Here is a 19,310-nt window from a genome sequence, read left to right on the forward strand (position 1 = left end):
GAGATAGACAAAGATGGCTGTCTATGAAGTCTGGGACGAACGAGGAAGGTCGTAAAATTTTATGGGATTTTTATGGCCGGTTGCTGTTGAGGCTCGCCAGTGAGTCCGCGTCTTATGATGGGTGTAAATCAACAGCTGTTATTTTATAAACAAGGCATTGTTCTTTTTATTTTCTTATTGCGCTGTTGCCAAATCGTAAACTATAAACGAAGCGATTTGAATTTCAAAACCTCATATTTGAAGAATGATAACCCAAATTGAGGAGAGTTCCCCATTCCTAATGAAGCCGTGCATCATCGAAATCATTCTGTAGAAGTTGCCACGGCTGTTGACTGAGGAATTCGTCCGGCAACAATCCATTCCAATCGAATTCCGCTGACGTTCAAAGCTCTCGTGACACCTAAGGGGTTACGAAACTAATATCCGAAGCCGAAAACTCAATTCGCACACGTCGCAATGGCTATTGAGGGTCTTCGCTTTCAATTTTCCGGCAACGGGTGTTGCGGGAAATGTAACAGCCTTCTAATTGAGTGTTTTAGATCCCTCAGGGCGTGTCTTTTGGCCGAGCAATCAACTGCTAAATCCACATCAATTTGTCCGAAAATTAGTTTATAGCTTTCGACACCACTGGGCACGGAGCCCAATGATGATGATCGATTGTCAGTGTTACACTGGGGGCCCTTAAGGTATGTAATGTAATGTTTTGCACATATCGCTCCTAATATGCTCAGGGAATTGAAGAAATCTGGTCTGATTTGGCGCACGTCACAAAAGAATGCTCTTCCGCAGTGTGAATGGGAAATCCGGGTCGAAGGACCAAATCCTTTAATCCCAGAGAGACATTGGATAGAATATATTAATAATCAATATTATTGGAATAACTTAAAGGAAGTATTTCAGTTCTAAGATCTAGGAGACACTGAATATTCAATATCTCGAGAATTATCCACTGGAAACGTAAAGGGTGTCCTATATTTTGGCCCCATCTACATCCGAGAAACGGTGAAGTATATAGAGTTTATTATTGGTACCTATTTAGAGTATTTAGTCCACGGACGAAATAATTGTTAAAAAAAAAACCTTTACAGTAAATGTCCGAAAATTTAGTATGTGAATTATAAGTAGATGAGAGGAAAGAAAAAATTTAACGCGAAAAATAGTTAGGTATTGTACTTTTATATTCAAATGTTTCCGATCGAAGGGTAGTTTATTAGCTTCAAATCGAGTTTTTTCTCATGAGAAAATATTGCTTCATTTAAATATTCCCTGAAATCATAAAAACATTTTTAATGTGGATTGAAAGAATATCTATCGATTCTGAGAACCAATCGTTTTGGAATTTTCCTGGAAAAACTGCGTGTTAAGTTTTCGTTGGACCACACAGTGTATTAGAGTAAAGGTGCCTACACATTACTCTGACGTGACGTGGAATCACGTCATAATGCGCATGATTCAAAAATCTAACGAAGGACTATGCGCGGAAGCGTTCAAATTGTTCTGACCTCTGACGTGACGTGGGAATGCACGTCCAAAGTCACGTCAGACCAGTTTGAAAGCTTGCGCGCATAATCCTTCGTTAGATTTTTGAATCATGCGAATCATGATGACGTGGGCCCACGTACGTACGTCATGTCAGAGTAATCCGTAGGCATCTAAGTTAGGTTAGAAGTGTACTTTTCAGACATTCAAAAGAACAAATATTCTAAAAACTTTTATTTCAACAATTTGACCATCAGGACATAGGAACATTGGTAGCAATCCTTATCTGCTGCCCAGATAATTTTTCACAAAGATCCTTCCATTCTTTCCCATTGATCATGTAAGGTCTCGTGATTTCCTTGAACCTCTCGAAACTCAGATTGGTTTTTTCACCTTTAATTGCCACACGTTTTGCCTTGGTACCCTTTTTAGCCGAACTGCGATATATTATATTGACGTAGTGCTTTCCTTCAGGGGTTTTCCTCAACTCAAGCAAATACAGGGCGCCAAAGTCTGGTATATATATGCTTGGGAGCCCCAAACTGTATGTGAGATCGTATAAAACCCATTCTGTGTTAAAATAAGACATGTACTTCCGATATATTGTTTTGTTGGTACCAAAATCTTTACCACTAATCGCACTCTCGAACTGGTTCATGATTCTGGTCAACAGTGGACCTACTTGTAACCTTCGCTCGGTTGGAGTTAGGGAGACCATCTTTGTGTACTGGATGACTAGTGGAACCAGTCTGGTCCAGACCTTCTGAGCCCACATCGGCAATGTTAAGTTCAGCTTGAGTTCGCTGTAAAGCGTATCAAACAAGGGGTACATTGAAGCAAAATCTATTGGACTACCACTCTTATTGCTGATATAATTGAATAATCCTGCGTAAGTTTCATTGATTTGCTTGAAGGTCTTTGTTTGCCTTATGATAGCAGATTCGTTAAGACGAGTTGGACAGGCGTTCATGTTAACTACTATGTCTTGGTTGACTGGCGATATGTGTATGGGGGTGGGTTGCCAGCGTATGTTCGGATTCCAGATTTCATCCGAGATGGGCGGATAGAGACCTAGAAAACATCCAAGAATTAAAAAGGAAAATATTTTTGGTAATTTTTCAGAACTTTTGATAAGAATAAAAGAAATTTTTCCTTGATCCAAATCATTCTATAGCTAAAATTGGAAAATGTATATGTATTCCTGGCAATTTATGACCAGTTTCGCAATAACGTACCTAATATACTTAATTTATTTTTAGTTTAGATTCAAAGAACTAGAAAAAATAGCTGTACTGGGCCGCTAAAAAATTCAGACACAAATTTGAAGCGCCTGATATTCCTGAATTTTTCAAGAATGAATTTAGGAAAATCCACCAGACTTACCTGCTAAAGTTGCCTCTCCAGTCATAATGCATCTATCGTAATCTAGGGACTGGGCGTATATTTGATTAGGGTCGTATTTTTCGGACAGAAAAGGGGTGTACTTTTTCCTCAGCCATTTACCAGTATCGTACATTTCTGCAACGCCATCCTGAGAGAAAGGACAATTCCTTATTGAAAATTCACAAATGTTTTAAATATCAATATTTGATACAGTTGGAGATACAAGTATAATAGGAAATTGTATTGGCCAAATCGTTTTTTAATTTGATAAAAATTTTTTACAACTCCTTTGATTGAGTATACAAAGCAGTAGGTAAACATAATAGCGTAAATAATTTAAGTGTGAGATCTATCAAGCAAGCGATGCATTTCCAAATTTATGTGTGAAAAAATTTAAAATTAAATTGAAAACAAACACACTTACATTTGTTAAATCTCCCAACACAAATGGCCAAGACACATTAGAATATGGATCATTTGGGTAAAAATTTTCAGGTATTCTCAAGCCATGTCTTATCAGCTACAAAAGAAAAAAGTATATAGAATTTCAATATAGGAGTTGAAAAATTAAACATACTGCTGTAACAGCTACAAGTTGATCTTCTGCAACACAGAAGAAAAATGCATTTGATATTATGAGAAAATCCCTCAGTATTATCATAATTCAAATTCAGGTAGGACCTAGAACATTATGAAACTTAATATTAAATCGGTTACATTCGAGGAATATTGAACCATGATGATATCCAAATACCTATGTTATCAGTACAGACCATTTTCCGCCACATGTATCGATAAAATTGGTCAAATATTATGAAGATAATAAGGATTAGCAGTTTCCTTATTAAATCAGATATTAATTATCATTTCATGAACAATAAATTAGAGTTCAGTAGCCGAGTATACCTAAGAAAGAATATAATAATGCAATTGAGTACTGATGATGAAAAAAAAAATTTTTCCTATTAAACAAAAATTGATGAGTTAATTGATTCACTAATATTTGTCTACTAGAAACCAAGAAGATATACGAAGATGTAGATACGTAATATACGAAGATATATCTTCTTCTTAAAAAAGAGCTTCGCTTCTAGTAGGCTATGCTATAAAGAATAGGACAGCAAAACGATGTCTCTATGTCAGGGACCTCTCTGCTCTATGTCTTCCGAACTAACCTCAAAATAATTAAAAACATCAGATTTAGAAATCATTAGAATCAATTTTCCAATATTAATATGAATTCAAGCCAGCTTCTCCGCAGTAAGAAACGCGAAATTATAATTGCTTATATAATGAATTGATCAATTTCTTTGTAGCAACATGTATTTCTCTGATGCAAAGAGCGGGATTCAAATACTTTCCACGTCCAAGAGATTTCAACCGTAAGAATCGTTCTTAAACTAGAAATACTTGTGAAACAACGTCCCTTTGCAGATATCGAAATACCTGAGAAAGCCAAATTGAAATTTATCGATAAAGTGCCACAGTTTCCTCCTAGCATAAGGCCCCCAAAAATGCAAAAAAGATTGAGGTACATGAGAGGCCCTGAGGAAGTTCACAATACTCTTCAGTATAAACAGTACGGAATAATGGTATGATACAGAATATTTTAATTGGAAGTTGTAATGTATCAATTATCCTTAAAACCAGGCTTTGGGTGGTGGACGATTAAAATGGAATCATTTTGAGATGATGCGTCTTACAGTAGGTAGAAAAATGGATAGTAATAGAATGTTTGCTGTTTGGAGAGTAGATGCTCCTTGGCAGCCTGTGACAAAGAAAGGACAAGGACAAAGAATGGGAGGTGGTAAAGGGGGTATCGATCATTATGTTACTCCCATAAAAGCTGGTAGGTTAATAAATTATTAGGTGAAAACAATTATAAATTCTTTTCGTTTAGGAAGGATAATTTTTGAACTTGGGGGAAAATGTGAATATGCTGAAGTTAAAGATTTCCTTGAGGATGTAGCTAGAAAGATGCCTTTCAAAGCAATGGCTGTTTCCCAAGAGATTCTTGACCAAATGAAAGCCGATGAGAAATGGGAACAGGAAAATAATAAGAATAAATTTACTATGAAATATATGATACAGAATAATATGGGTGGTTGTCACACCTGGCTATCACCCTATGATTTTAAATTCTTAGGAAAATATACATAAGCCTTAATAAAATGATGAGTAAACATAAAAAGCCTTTAAATATACTCTTTTCCAAAAAAATATTTTGGTTAGGGACGTCAAATAAAGGTTGATTGAATTCACTTTTAGATGTTGCTGAATGTCAGTGTTTTTTGATGGGTAGAATAATTGAAATAAAAAGACAATTACAAATAGTTTATTTTCATGGTAACTTACATATTGTACTGTTACAGCTCAGAACTTTCTAAACGAATGTCTTCGTTTCAACTTATCAATTTCTCCTCGTTTTTAAAGTTCTAATTTTATCATGAAATAAATACCATACTTCTAGTACTTTTAAATTAATTGGAGGAGAGCTAGCTGAATCAAAAAGTATTGCGAAAAGTTTTTAAAGAACCATATCAAATTCATAGTTTTCTTGATATGCAGAAATCATAGCGTTCATCATTTCCAGTTAAAACATATTTTCTCCATAATGGACTAGAGATTTCCCACCATGATATGTTCATTTACAAAATATTCAGTTAAAATTCCGGTTCTTTCTAAAGTGGTTCTGTAAATGAAATATATTTTCAATCCGCCTTCATCGAGGCAGGTATTGAAAGTAATCCTATCATTCTCATATAATTGATACAGTAAAACTGAATGTTGGAATGTAGAAGTAAAAGCAGCAAATATATATATCTACAACTTTAACACTTAATTTGTAGACAAGCAAGATATTCTCAACATAGTTATATTTGTATATATATTAACAGTGGTTTTTATAATTCATGATTCTGCAGTAATTCCATTTTCCGCCCACCAATAGCTGAAATGTTATTCTTTGAACAAAAATGACATGTTGATATGGAACTTTTGTATGATGGATGGCAACTAAAAACTCAAACTGGGGAATTGCCAGTTTTACAATTAGGTATAATTGCCAGTTCAAACTGCCACTCAAAGATTATAATCTTTGCTGGCAGTTTCATCCAATTGCGAGTCGAAACTATCAATTCTATACCTAATTGCCAGTTTGGACTGATCATTATACATCATTGCTAATTCTAACTGACAATTATTCATAAGTTATTGCCAGTTTGTGGTGGCAATTATGTATTATTGCTAACTTGAACTAGCAATTATGTATAATTTTCAGTTTGAACTGTCAATTATTTATGTATAATTTTCAGTTTGAACTGTCAATTATTTATGTATAATTGTCAGTTTGAACTGTCAATTATTTATGTATAATTGTCAGTTTGAACTGTCAATTATTTATGTATAATTGTCAGTTTGAACTGTCAATTATTTATGTATAATTGTCAGTTTGAACTGTCAATTATTTATGTATAATTGTCAGTTTGAACAGTCAATTATGTATAATTGTCAGTTTCAGCCGGCAATTATATTCTCCTGCATGTCCTTTCAGCTCTTCTGTAAAAACCTCTAGAGATTTATGATGCTTTACTTTTCATTGTCAAAATTGAATAAAATTCTTCAACTGATTCAGTTGTATAATGAAAAATTCAATCTGTTGGAATTCTAGCAGAGATTAACATAAATAAAACTTCTAAATGATAAGAAATCAATGTACAAGTGAAGAATTAATCGAAAAAATCCGAAATATCGTGGAGTATATTTATTCCATCGACTTTCTTGAAATGCTTCATTCTTAATTTCAAACATAAGAAGTGGTTTGGGTCATAATGAAATAAACTTCAAATCATCAGTGAACGGTGAGGATCATTTGGAATGAATATAGGTACATCGCTTTACAAAATGAAAGCAATTTTCAGTTGGAAAGCTTACTAACATTCAAGTAATACTACATTCAATATTTCTTACACAGTTTCTTCAAGACTAGAAAATAATATTTTCTTAAATACAATAATCTAAGCAGTCTATTGTTACTGAATTAACAAATGTTCTCACATCTGTGTGCTTATGAGTACAAAAAAAAATTGCTGACCCAGAAAGCATCAGCCATAATACTTGTTGGTTAAAACCAACTTATCCCTTTTCAAGTATCAGTCAGGGATTTACACCTAATTTATATACAAGTTTACATAAATTTACATAACTAAAATAAATATCTCGCGAAATATGATGAAGTAATTTGATGTTTGAGATATAAAGATAAAAAAAAATGGAAGAAAAAAGATGGGTGTAGGATATATTTGAAAAGGTTATTGGTAACATTGAATTTCTGTATTCGGTGATGCTTACCCAATTATCTAATTCCTCCATCATATTTCTCATCATAAACAATATGATTAAGTGACAAATCTTCAAATATAGAATTGTTTTTTTTTCTTATTACCAGGAACCATATTTGTGCAAATTTAAACATTTTATATTGGAGGAATTCTTTCAGAATACATTTATTACATTATATGTTAAAATATAAAGCTTATTATAATTTATTTTATTGACTAGATATATTTTACGATCACTGCAAATATCCATGATTAGACACTTCGTTGTTAATACCCATTCTTGCTAACGAAATAATTTCATCAAAGATATGAACAGATTATGACTATAAATTACTAATGAAAATCGCAAATCTGTTCATTCTTTGGTGGCATATCCAATTTTCGGCCATAAAAATTTCTTTCTGGTCTGGTGTTCAGCGATGAAGCAATAATATTTTCAATACTTTCATAGTCCTCCCAGATCACACCTATTTCATAAAAAAATAGGTGAATGCGTGATGATACGCATATGATGACTTGATACCAAATTGCCATTCTAAACGAGCATTTATTGTTGCCTTGCTTTGATTCTTTAGTTTATAATATGGAAAGATTGGAAAGTAAAAACGAATCTGAAGAGATGAGGACCGTCTACATCAAACAACAGGAATTGGCCAAATGGGATCCAACCTCTTCAGAATTGGGTTTTCGAAAAAAACGAATACAAAACGAAATATACATAATTTTTTTTCCGTTTAGAAAAGGTCCATCACAAGAAGTTGAAGAAAGGTTATGTATTAATCATAATATTTTTCGACGGACAGATTAATGGAGTAGCTGATTAAATCTTCAGATTCCTTGTTTGATACAGGCATTCAGTGAAACATCTGCTGAACATAAGATCGCGAACAGATAGTCTCGATATGGGTATAGATAAACAAATAACACTAGAAGCTCTTTTTACATACGTTGCTCATACAGCTGGCTGATTAGGCATAAGACTCGCTGAGATAGTCGAAGAAATACTCGAAACTTTCATTAGCGTTTGCGATTGTGTCGGGACTGTTGAGATTCCCGTTCAAGGCGCATGCTCTGTACTGCTCGCTGAATGACATTAGTATGTCACGGATCCTTGCAATGATCGCTTCTACTCAGGCATTCGACTCCTAGAAAATTTCTTTTAATTTCGAACCTTTCGAAAACTTTCAACGCTCACCTTTAGATTTTCGAAGTAGTGCATGATTTGGTCGTAATCCATGTCCAACTGAAGATCGTCCAAACCGGGTAAGTCGGCCTGTGGCGTTATAGAATTTGTTTGGTTCTGATTGTTGCTGCTAAACATTGGATTACCTACGATAGTTGCCCTTTTTATTTCCGCACTGTTCCTAGCTGTACCAGAAAAATTAAGTTTCAGTTGTGATCAAAAGGTATCTGTGGATGGTGTCAATGAATCACTTGGGGAGTAACGATCGGTTCTAAAAGTCCTTACCGTTTTTGTTGGGATTGATGTCTCCGGGATATTGAACAAACTGAACCTCTTCTTCATTATCTGCAGGTTTCGGCCGCATCTTCACCTCTTCAGTTGCGCTGGCGCTTTCCCTTGGCTCGTCGTCGAATTCGAAAGCGTTCAAGTCGTTGCCGTTAACTGCCGACACAAAATCTTGAACGTCATCTTCGCTAGTTCTGTTCGTAGGCGTAAAATCTCTCAAGCCATAATCTCTGTTGACGATGTTGGGATCTGAAGGTCTGTTGTATTCCGTAATCGGTTGGTTACAAGCTGCAGTGAAAAAAGATTCCTGAATAGAAGCTGATGAGCTTTCGATTTAGAACGAAGCGTAATGAATAATAAGGGACCGTTTAGGAAGATATGCCTCTGTATTATCTGGATCCTAATAGTAAAAGGATATGCTACAGATCCTTCGGATTCCTTAGAGGCAACGCAACACACAGTTGACGCAAAAGTAAGTGCTCTAAAACTATAAAAAGGGTGCGTAGTCGATTAACCAAAACTTGTATTTTACCCCTCAGAATATTCAATTCTACCCTTCGGGTAAAATGATCCCCAGGTTAGGAACTAAGGGTTCAGTAGAATCTGCCGAACGCCAACTGGAAAAAAACTCCAGACAGTTATGGAATCGAGAAAGTTATAACCTCCTTGAAGGCATTTCAGTACCTGAAGATCATTAGACTCTATAGATTGTAGGTTTTAAGAGGGGCTGCTTTGCACGGCGACCTTAGGATCTATTGTGCTCTCCCCAGAGCTGTTTTCGCCATTACGTCTTCTATAGCTAGCCTTAAATTTACAGAGTTCTAATGAACTCGAATATCTTGGATGGCTTCATCGATTCTACTTTCTCGCCCAAACCATAGAAAGGCTTACCGTCATCAGGTGTACCTGATTGTTTTCCCCCTCTCCACAGAATCTGCACTTGTCTGTACTTGCCATTTGTTTACTTACCATTATCGTTTGCTAGCCGAGGAGGCAGTTTACCATCACTGGAATTCCGATTGTGGTGATGGTGACGGTGATGATGTTTCCTCAGCTGGTTCGAGGTATCAGCCGTTGAGGAACTGGGAGTTGCCAAATTTCTGTGCGGTGGTACTGGGGGTCTGTATTCTTCAGATTTCGCAAGATTCGCATTCATAGTCTTATCATAAGACGGCGGAGGACTTAGTTCTGCGGCTTCCACAGGTACACCGTGTGGTGGTAGAGGCGGAGGTGCTGTTGGCTTATTCCTGAAAAAAATCCATCAATATCGTTACGTTTACTTCTATTTCCATCACTCACCAATCTTTGGAGGATCCCGCTGTCGTTTTACTCCTACAGTATGTGGTGCTATCAACGGTTCTTTTGGCGCTGGCGCTCGGTAGTTCTATGTGCGTTGGATTACTGAAGCTGTTGGCCAGAGCATCATCAGGGTCGAAGTAGTTTGCATTGAGGGGGTTAGAGGTTATCCTCATCTCTGTGCCGGCGTTTCCGTTGTGGACTGTAGAGTTTCTGTTTGTACTATCGACCGTGGACCGTCCCAGCCAAACCCAGTCGTGGGCGTTGGTGACGGTTTCTCTTTTTCGATTATAGTCCTTTTGTAAACCACTTGGTGACACTGGTGATGCTCGGATACCTTGAGTTACACTCTGGTCGAGCTGCTTGTACTTCGATGCGTATACTACGCAGGAAATGACGAAAACCTAGGAAGAAAAACAATCATGAATGCATGATATCACAAAGCACGAAAAGAAAACCCAGGAACTGGAGAAGGAGGACAGTTTTTCGTCCTTTGTACCTAAATAAAGTGTGAAGCCAAGGAAGAAATACTGTTCGACCGCCAGCGGGTTTTCATTGAATCGAGGGAGGATAATACTTAAAATACAGATTGAAATTATACTTACAACAATGGCACAACAGAAAGCAGCCAGAAGAACGTACATACTGATTTCAAGAGGATTCATGTCATCATGCCTCCTCTTGTGACTGTTCTTAGTCGAACTATACTGACGCGCTTGCACGTTCGGTATTTGGCTTAAGTCTTCTTGTAGAGAGTTTCCTATTACGATAAAAAAGACACAGTCGAAGTTAATAAAAGATCAAATATTTCAGGTATTGAACAGAATACTAAAAAGAAGGTAAATCACCTTTCAGTATGTCCTGGAGATCCTGGAACATCCCACCTTTGGTACCGCCAAATACTCCACCATCGTTCTGTAATATATCTGGCCTATGGGGCAAATCGCTAGAGCTGAAATCCACGATAACGTTCGCTGAAGCCTGCGCTAACGGCCCAGCATTCTTCACCTTAGACCTGGAGGACATGCGACACTCTTCGGACAACAGCAGGGTCACATGGAGCAGATCCCCACTACCTTCACCTACTGCAATCACCCGTGGATGATGAGATGCTACCATGGGAGCGAAAGCAACTACTTCAGGATCTGTACTGTCTACCAGAAGATGATAATCACTGTCTGCAATATCCCTAAGCGGGGTTTTTGATCCATCGGAAAACTCTAGCTCGATATCCAGAAGTCCCTCCTACGTACGAAATGTTTTGTTAGAAGAGATCCGGCGAAGAATTTTCGGTTGATTACTGACCTGATATTGCGCAGTTAATTTCCTGGTGACGCTGGTCTCCGCTACGTATCCGTTTTCGATGGAACTGTCCGGGGAGATGTTCAATTGAAGCCCAGAAACAACTTCGACTGATAGTTTGGTAATGAAGATTTTATCATTCACTACTCGGATTTCTTTGGCGCCTATCACTCTGCCTGTTATCGGGGAAAGAACCTGAAAGATATCCATCATTTAAACATAAGAAGACATAAATGATTGTCTGTGCAACAACTCTTTATCGTGAAATTGGAAAGGGTGGTAAGGGAGGAGCAGAGTAGAAGAGTTGAGACACGGCGTTGAAAGTGCTTGTTCGTTATCCAAGTGTAAATCAAAGTAATGGTGACAACTTCGATCAATTTTATTGGTGAATTGTTAAATTTTCTCACTTTGATGTTTTTTTTTTCTGTCAGCCATACTCACTTGCACTTCCGTTCGTCCCATGCTTCGTCCTTGGAGTATTCTTCCATGTAAACTGGCTATCCTCAAATCACTCACACGCAGCAACGGCAGCACAAGGTCCGTTACTCTCAGCCAGGTCCTCCTGTTGATCAGAAAGTTCACCCTGCCAGACTCCTGATCGACAGCCATGAAATGGGCGTAAACATCCACCGGCGTCTGCTGATACCTCAGCCTGCAAAACGGCTTTTCCACAACGTTTCCCAAATCTTCCCCGATGCTACTCGTGCTCGACCAAGAGGTCCCGTAAGATCTCTTCTTCCGCCTCGTTTTCACGTTGCTAAAATGGAAAAAATTCGATATTCCGAGAATTACTTGACCCTCCGCTACTCACCTGGGATGGCTGTCTGGTACACGCCAAGATTTGATCTGAGACAGCTTGAAATCGGCTACTTGTAGCTCTAACGGAAATTCCGGCATCCAGACGGTGAACCTAGCCAGTCCCGTGTAAGTTCCGTATTTTACTAGCACCGATCCGTTGACAGAACCACGGGCCTCACTGCCGTCCACGTACACAGAGCTGCATGACGAGGAAACCTGGAAATTAAGTAAGAATAGGATGAAAAAGTGAAGTTTTCGTTAAAAAAATTGATTCAGTTCGTGTTGCTCAAAGTTAATTAGTCAACTGTCAACCGCCAGCAAGTGTCAATCACTTGTCTGTGGAGGGTAGACTACCCAACAAACACTTGCGCAAGAAATTCAAATTTCGTTTAATTTTCTCAGCTTCTCAGGAAACTTTTCCGAATTTTTCCTCCTTCAAAACTTTCTACAAACGAAGAGGAAGATTCAGAAGAAAAAATGAATAGAATCGTTCCAGCTGTTTATACGTGATGCGATGACAATGCTAAACAGGGATTCTGCGAAGTAAGATGCCCTTTAAAGGATGTTGGAATAAGCACCATCACTTTTGAAAGTGTTATTTCATGTTATGGGCGTTGGATGTTATTTTGAAATGAAGTTATACAGGGGGTGTTTTCTAATTGAATGTCAATATTTATGGGGGTGATTTTTGGGCCCATTTTAAGAAAAAAACTTCATATGAACATATGTCCTAAACGTCTCACCTTTTGAGATACAGGGTGGTATTATTTAGACAGTCAGTGGCACGCCACTGACTGTATGCAACTATGAGCAAATTTGATCTCTTGAATTTTTTTAGTCCGACGCACGGGTTTCACCTAAAAAAATCTACGTATGTCTCTGCCTGGTGATATTGTCATATGTAACTATGTATTAAGAATATTGTTATGATCATGTAGAGAAACGGTTTTTATTTTTTTAAGCGGAAACCGTGCATCGGATTGAAAAAAGTCAAGTGATCAACTTTGGTAAGAAATGATTGGGAATTTCAAAAATAATTTTTATTTCAGGAAAAATCTGTGGCGTACCATCAATGTCTGCCAAAATAGGTAGATCAAATTACGTACGAACGCCACTGGTGGAAATTGAGAAAAAAGGGATACATTAAAAAATGCCTCTTGATTCATAGTATACATGTATGACAAATTTCATTAAAATATTTGAAGTGATATTGTAGATATTGATAATAAATGATTTATTTTTGAAAACTTTACCACCCTGTATCTCAAAAGGTAAGACGTTTAGAACATATGTTCATATAAAGTTTTTTTTTTTGAATAGGCCGAAAAATCACTCTCATAAATATTGACACTCAATTAGAAAACATCATGTAGGAGCGTTGAAATGAAGCCTGTGATTTAATTTAGACGATTAAGCGTTTTGAAAAGCTTGAGTCATATTCCAAAAAATTGGACTCATATCAACGGATGTGAGGCAGGTAGCTCTTTTGAAAGGTTATGGGTGCTATTTTTTTTCAACGGGACATCAAAAAGCGACAGCACTTGTCAAGTTCCACTCCAGGCTCTGGGAGTTTGAAGCCTTTTCAAAGGTCGGCAGTTGTATTGCAGGTTTTTGGCATTGGAAGTCGTTTTAGTGGATTGATTGTAGAAGAGCTAGGATTTTAATTGGCATTCGGGATTTCATCAGTTCTGACTCTAACTGAAATCCGTTCAGATAAGTCTGAAAACCTCAGATTACCCTTATTCCCAAAAACAATTCCCCATTGTTATCTTTTCATAATCCTGACCGAATGAAGGAATTGGGTCACAATTATCCGAATTCTTCCACCCGACTTATAATATTGATCACTTTAGCAGTTGACGGCCTTGCTACAGCCAGACGCTGAATATTTTAAGCGTCTCATCTCCCGTTATAATACCCCACGCCCTGCCGTTTCCCGTTTGGGTCATTAGCCGTCGTCGAAGTCTGATACCGAGGTGAAATATGTCTTGCAGATCCCGGTCCGGGGCTCATTTACCAAATGACCCCGCGATAAGGAAAACGGCGACGCGCCGTTCCGGTTGATCCCCGCGAAATTAGACGGAAATGAATTTTCGCTGAGAAAAATCGCGGATTGGGAATTATGCGGAAGTCGGAAGAAATGCATGAAGCACGCGGTAATTTCTTACGACATTCGCATTGCCAACAAATTCTGGATATTAATCCCTGAGTTATTTGAAGTCGCAAAGGTCCTGAAGGTCTTTGTCCAGGGATGCTTCGTTTCCATGATACAGGGCGTTACATACGAAACGTATGAGAAGGCTGCCGTGCACACCCTGTCCCCAACCTATCTACGCCCGTGCTCTTTTGGCATCGTCATCGGATGAAACTTGTCTTAGCCTAATGTAAATTCGATTTGCAATTGCGTAAACTCTTTGATCTTATTGAGTACAAAATACAGCCTGTGACGAGAAAATCAGCAAAATATCTCTCTCTAATGATAGCTGGGGGTGTGAAAATCTTCAAGTTTGGCTTGATTGTATGTTTTCATCCCATCCTAACTAGAACGATTGTTGCAATTTCCAGGATGGAAATTTTAATTCCATAATAGGAAACTGTGTTAGAATTCAACTTCAAAGAGTTTCTAGATAAGCCAAGGAATTTGATTCAACAACACCTGTAGACGTGGTGAATTTTCTACGAGAAAAATATAGGTTATTGTTGAGAAAATTCTCGAAAAAAACTTTAAATTCTCGATTAGGATAAGGTTTTTATACAGGGTGGGTCTTTGATTCGTACTGCGTACAGATATTTCAACAGTAGATTCTTGAGGTCAAAAGAAACACTTTTCCCTTTACCATTTTATTCCGAATCGGCTCAGTTCAGAAGATAAAGTCTGTTGAAAAACCATAAAAAAATTTTATTTTAGTTCTCATAAAACGGTTTTATCGAATGAATTGAATTTCCTATTGTGGTTTAATTCCTTGACCGAAAACAAATTAACATGCACCCCTTCTATGAGATATGAGGTGCCCAAAATGGGAAATTTTCTCAGGTTTTCGTTGATGAAATTGAGAGACATTTGAACTAAAAACATATGATTTCCACAAAAATGAGCTTTCGAACCACGACACATGTTTCGCTTTCACAATAGCATCTTCGGGTGAACCAATTCACCTTCATCAATAGTCGGATGATCATTTTTTTTTTTTTTAATTGAAACAATAAAATGTTTTGAACATATCGAAAATTCTAACGGCTTTTTTTGTCCGATTCTCAATCTACGAATATTCTGATTTATTTCGATATACCGATAGATTCGGGTGACTCGGGACAGTCCTGTAACTTTGGGACAATTACCCCCCTTGCAGATTTCTTTGTTTCTTACCATTTATGAGTGAAGGGACAAACTGATAAGATTGTGTAGCGTCTGTTCGGTTAGTTCAACCAATTAATTCCTGCTGAGTTTGCCGTGACCAGAGCGTTTGAATTGACAGGAAAAATTAACGAATTCAGTTCAATAAAAGCGCGTTTTTTATGGCCATTATACTTTCTAGTGTCCTGTACATGTGTTTCACTTTGTGCATGTGTAATTTTTTTCTGGATACGTGGGATATTGGGATATTAGATATGTCATGAAACAAGGTTGTTTACAAATCAACAACACGCATCTCATTCATTTATTTTGTTGTTTCATAGGGTGACATGGGACAATGCCGAATAGATACAAGCAGCTCATTGGCAGCAGGAAATATACCGATTTTTCGCAGGATATTATTATTAACTTTATTTCCACAAATAAATCACCAAAGAATGAAACAAATCAAAGTTGCCTTGTTTTGTTTAGTTTTTTTACATTTGAGATGCAATATATTCACTTTAGCTGTAATAAGGGTTTATCATTTAATTTCCTTACCGAATATCAATTATATAATCACAAATTATAATTTTTCAAAACTATACACCGTCCAAGTCGATCACCTATTTCATTGAAGAGTTGAGAAATCAATGGATTTCAACTTGTGTCCCAAGCCTCCCAAATCGGTGGGTGAACAAGTATTTTATTTTTTTCAAAATTTATATCCGAATTCTGAAGCATGGTATATATCCTAATCAATAGTCTGAGTCATTAAATACATTTGAACCCCTTTCTCACATGAAAATAGGTGCCCGTTTTTGAAATATGACAAGTTGAATTTCAAAATCGTCCCAAGTCACCCGAACTGTTTCCTCAGACACTTTTCGAACCTTAAATTTCCTGGCGCACATAATGACGTCGAGAGTATTTCAATCCTCAGGCAACGGAAACGTAATTTTTTGCACCCCCATAACTCACCTTCAGCACACTGTCGTCCTCCGAATGGCACGACGCTTGGAACGTAACGTCGGCGGCTTTTCCTGCCTGGGAAACTATGAATATTTTCATGGCTTGCGACACCTGTCTGCCCGTCAGAACGGCCGTGTTCAACACCTCCCAGTTCTGAAAGGAAAATCAATCATGAAGGTACATACAACATTTTTATTTGCATGGATACAGTTGACAATCGGTAGGAAAAAATTTAAAATACGCTAGAGTCTCCGAGTGAATGAAGAACGTGGTTTGAATAATAGTGTTCATAATAATCAATAATATATAGTGATAGCGATATGGATATCGTTAACACAGTTAACACTCCTGTAGAGCTCTGGAAATCGGCAACTACGGCGACATAGCCGGGGCTAGTGAACTGCATTTATAGGCTCGACTAAAATAGACAGTTTTTCCTTATACCGAGTGGCCCACCCCAGATGCGGCGCTCATTTTGAGGGAGTGAATAAAGATATTTTGAAAATCTTTTCCTGTGGTGTGTGTAGGGTGTTCAAAAGCAAAATTTAAAATTATTGTCATATATACAGGGTCAAGATATAGACCAATGTTACACTCTTTTAAATGTAACACTCTGTATTTGACCTCAAAAATGGAATGGCAAGCTCAAATTATGATGATTTTCTTCAGATCACTTTATATCTTAGAAGGACCATTTACGAGATAATGGCGAAAATGGTTTACTAGTTATGAATTAAAAATCGAAAATGACTCAGAAACTATCAGGTTTAGATGTAGGAAAATTTTATGAAGATAGTTTCGAAATTAATTTTTACGTTCAACGAGATATAGAAATATCGGGTGTGCAATTTGAAATAAGAAAGTTTTCGACGATTATTTGTAGTTGATGTTTGAGAATTAATTATGATCACTCTGTATATTCCAGAGTTGAAATTTTTTTTATATGTAGGAGTAGCCAACTTGTCTACTCGAACAAATTCTGTCTGTATCGCTGGCGTAACTAGTTTCTTCATTAATTGCTATTTAAAAAAACTCCATATTATTGATTTTTCGCCATTATCTCGTAAAGGGTGTTTCTGAGCTATCAAATAATCTGAAGAAACTCATCATAACTTGAGCTTGCCATTCCATTTTTGAGGTCAAATATAAGGTTTACATTTAAAAAAGTGTAACTTTGTTATATATCTTTGTTTTCGAACAAACCATATGATGTTATATATTTTCGAAATCACTCAAAATTAAGCTTTCAAAAAATTGAACAGAAATCTAGTGTTCCCATTTAAAACAACATAACTTAGGGTCATAGCTTCGTAATTAAAAATCCTGCTGGAAAGGCAAGCAAGCCACTGGATTCTACTTAAAAAAGTGCCTGTATAATGTTTCAATGTCAGAGTATTAGCGGAGATATAAATTTATTTCGAAATCGCCTTTATTCCAATTTTCGCTTATAATTCGAAAACAAAAGAAGGTGGCCAAAAATGACTACTACTCTTGTTAGTTCCTCAGAAAAAGAGAACGAGAATGGGGTATCAGATTTTGTCTATCTCCTCTGGTTCAAAAGCTGTAGTGCTAAAACATCGAAATTTGCCACCCTGTACATTGACACTAAGAATTTTTTCCGGTTTAATCGATCGTTCAAGTCTAAGAGTTGGAGAATTCTTTTGCTTCAACTGACAGATTGGCGGTTTCTCGAGCTCATTAGTGGAAATAATAGACTGAAATGTATAACGTGGAGAGATCTGTATCATTCGGCGGATAAGGGCCACAAACAGCCCTCGCGTTAGCGGCCCATTCCACCGGACGTAACGCTTTTTCGATAATATGCAGGCGGGCGCAAGGACGGGTTACGTATCACGTTTGTGAAACAATTTCACGACCGAGTGCCCCCGGAGATTTGCCCGCGGTTCCCGGATGTATATATCGGGACGCCACCCACCCTCCCGCGCCGTCCGGGATGATTCGACTTGGAAATCCTATCCGATAGAGACTATGGGCGTCGCGACGCTACGTCCGGGAGCGAGGGCCCGCTAACGGGTTTTCATAATGCAGCAGGTTATCGAGACTCCAGATGTGGAATTTCGGGGATGTCGTTGGGTGGGTTTAATGGCGATTTGGGGGTGGATGGGCAAGGCTGGGGAAAAGGTTTTTTCGCCAAAATGTCCGCGGTGTTCTGCAAAGCAACAAAAATAATGAAAGGATTAAAGATTGGTCTCCATGGGTTGATACGGATATAGGGGAGTAACTTTCAAAGAAAAACCCAAAGACTCAAAGAAGTTTATTCACCAGATTGTCGTGTTTCGTGAGATTCTCCAGAGTCTTCCATCGATCATTCCTTAAATACTATCTGCTTCAATGGGTCATGACTTGACCGACCAAGCCTCTTTCTCCACATCTACCCGAAGCGAGAAAGTCTCGGAAATATGAAAAAGCTTTTAACACCATTGTCACAATTTTACAACTTTTATAATACTGGGTTTGAGTCGATAAGTTTGGTTGGAATTGAAAGCGATTCACATTGCTGAACTTAATGCAACCTACGTTGAGTTGTCCAAGCAAAAATTTCCTGAGTGAAATCAGCTATGATTGGGGTGTAGGCACAATAGGACTATAAGGTTGCAGAGAACCCCCCTTTTGAAATATACACATAGTGGACCATTGAGAGGTAAACGGCTCTGTAGGTTGGCAGAACCGTCTTTTACTCATACGAATGTTTCAACAGTAGATGATTCTTGAGGTCAAAAAAAACACTTTTTTCCTTTATCATTTTTTCCGAATCGGCTCGGTTTAAAATATACAGGCTGTCGAAAAACCATTAAAAATGTTATTTTTAGTTCTATCTCACAAATGGTTTTATCGAATGAAATAAATTTCGGAATATAGTTTTCCATTTATATGATTAATCTTTTTCGAACACAAGATATCACCCAGTTTTCTCATT

General features: G+C 37.5%; 3 protein-coding genes across 4 annotated transcripts in view; 1 reads left to right on the forward strand and 2 right to left on the reverse strand.

Moving 5' to 3' along the window:
- Positions 1-1,698: 1,698 nt before the first annotated feature.
- LOC123314223 (testicular acid phosphatase homolog) lies at positions 1,699-3,654 on the reverse strand. 2 transcript variants are annotated; one of them, XM_044899366.1, is made up of 5 exons: positions 3,636-3,654; positions 3,440-3,543; positions 3,287-3,382; positions 2,863-3,010; positions 1,699-2,550 (listed from the first exon to the last, which is right to left on the reverse strand). In XM_044899366.1, exons 2-5 carry the CDS (start codon positions 3,521-3,523, stop codon positions 1,733-1,735), a joined length of 1,146 nt encoding a protein of 381 aa, XP_044755301.1. In that variant the 5' UTR covers positions 3,524-3,543; positions 3,636-3,654; the 3' UTR covers positions 1,699-1,732. The 2 variants fall into 2 exon arrangements, with proteins under 2 accessions (XP_044755301.1, XP_044755300.1); XM_044899365.1 differs by lacking the exon at positions 3,636-3,654 and having other exon boundaries at positions 3,440-3,613.
- A 370-nt stretch (positions 3,655-4,024) lies between these two features.
- Positions 4,025-5,045, forward strand: LOC123314226 (39S ribosomal protein L16, mitochondrial). Its single transcript, XM_044899369.1, has 5 exons — positions 4,025-4,122; positions 4,179-4,244; positions 4,297-4,454; positions 4,513-4,711; positions 4,763-5,045. The coding sequence occupies exons 1-5, from the start codon at positions 4,098-4,100 to the stop codon at positions 5,020-5,022; spliced, it is 708 nt and encodes a 235-aa protein (XP_044755304.1). The 5' UTR covers positions 4,025-4,097; the 3' UTR covers positions 5,023-5,045.
- A 136-nt stretch (positions 5,046-5,181) lies between these two features.
- Positions 5,182-19,310, reverse strand: part of LOC123314221 (transmembrane protein 132E) — a 65,161-nt gene continuing 51,032 nt past the window's right edge. Inside the window, exons 7-17 of the mRNA XM_044899363.1 lie at positions 16,382-16,525; positions 12,080-12,282; positions 11,710-12,025; positions 11,272-11,463; positions 10,815-11,211; positions 10,572-10,726; positions 9,970-10,370; positions 9,640-9,917; positions 8,671-8,958; positions 8,398-8,570; positions 5,182-8,347 (exon numbers count right to left, since the gene is read on the reverse strand). Of these exons, the coding sequence (XP_044755298.1) occupies positions 8,333-8,347; positions 8,398-8,570; positions 8,671-8,958; positions 9,640-9,917; positions 9,970-10,370; positions 10,572-10,726; positions 10,815-11,211; positions 11,272-11,463; positions 11,710-12,025; positions 12,080-12,282; positions 16,382-16,525 (2,562 nt within the window). The 3' untranslated portion in view covers positions 5,182-8,332. The remainder of the gene's footprint in view (positions 8,348-8,397; positions 8,571-8,670; positions 8,959-9,639; positions 9,918-9,969; positions 10,371-10,571; positions 10,727-10,814; positions 11,212-11,271; positions 11,464-11,709; positions 12,026-12,079; positions 12,283-16,381; positions 16,526-19,310) is intronic.

Source organism: Coccinella septempunctata, chromosome 5 (genome assembly GCF_907165205.1).
Source record: "Coccinella septempunctata chromosome 5, icCocSept1.1, whole genome shotgun sequence".
In the NCBI taxonomy this organism is placed as follows: domain Eukaryota; kingdom Metazoa; phylum Arthropoda; class Insecta; order Coleoptera; family Coccinellidae; genus Coccinella; species Coccinella septempunctata.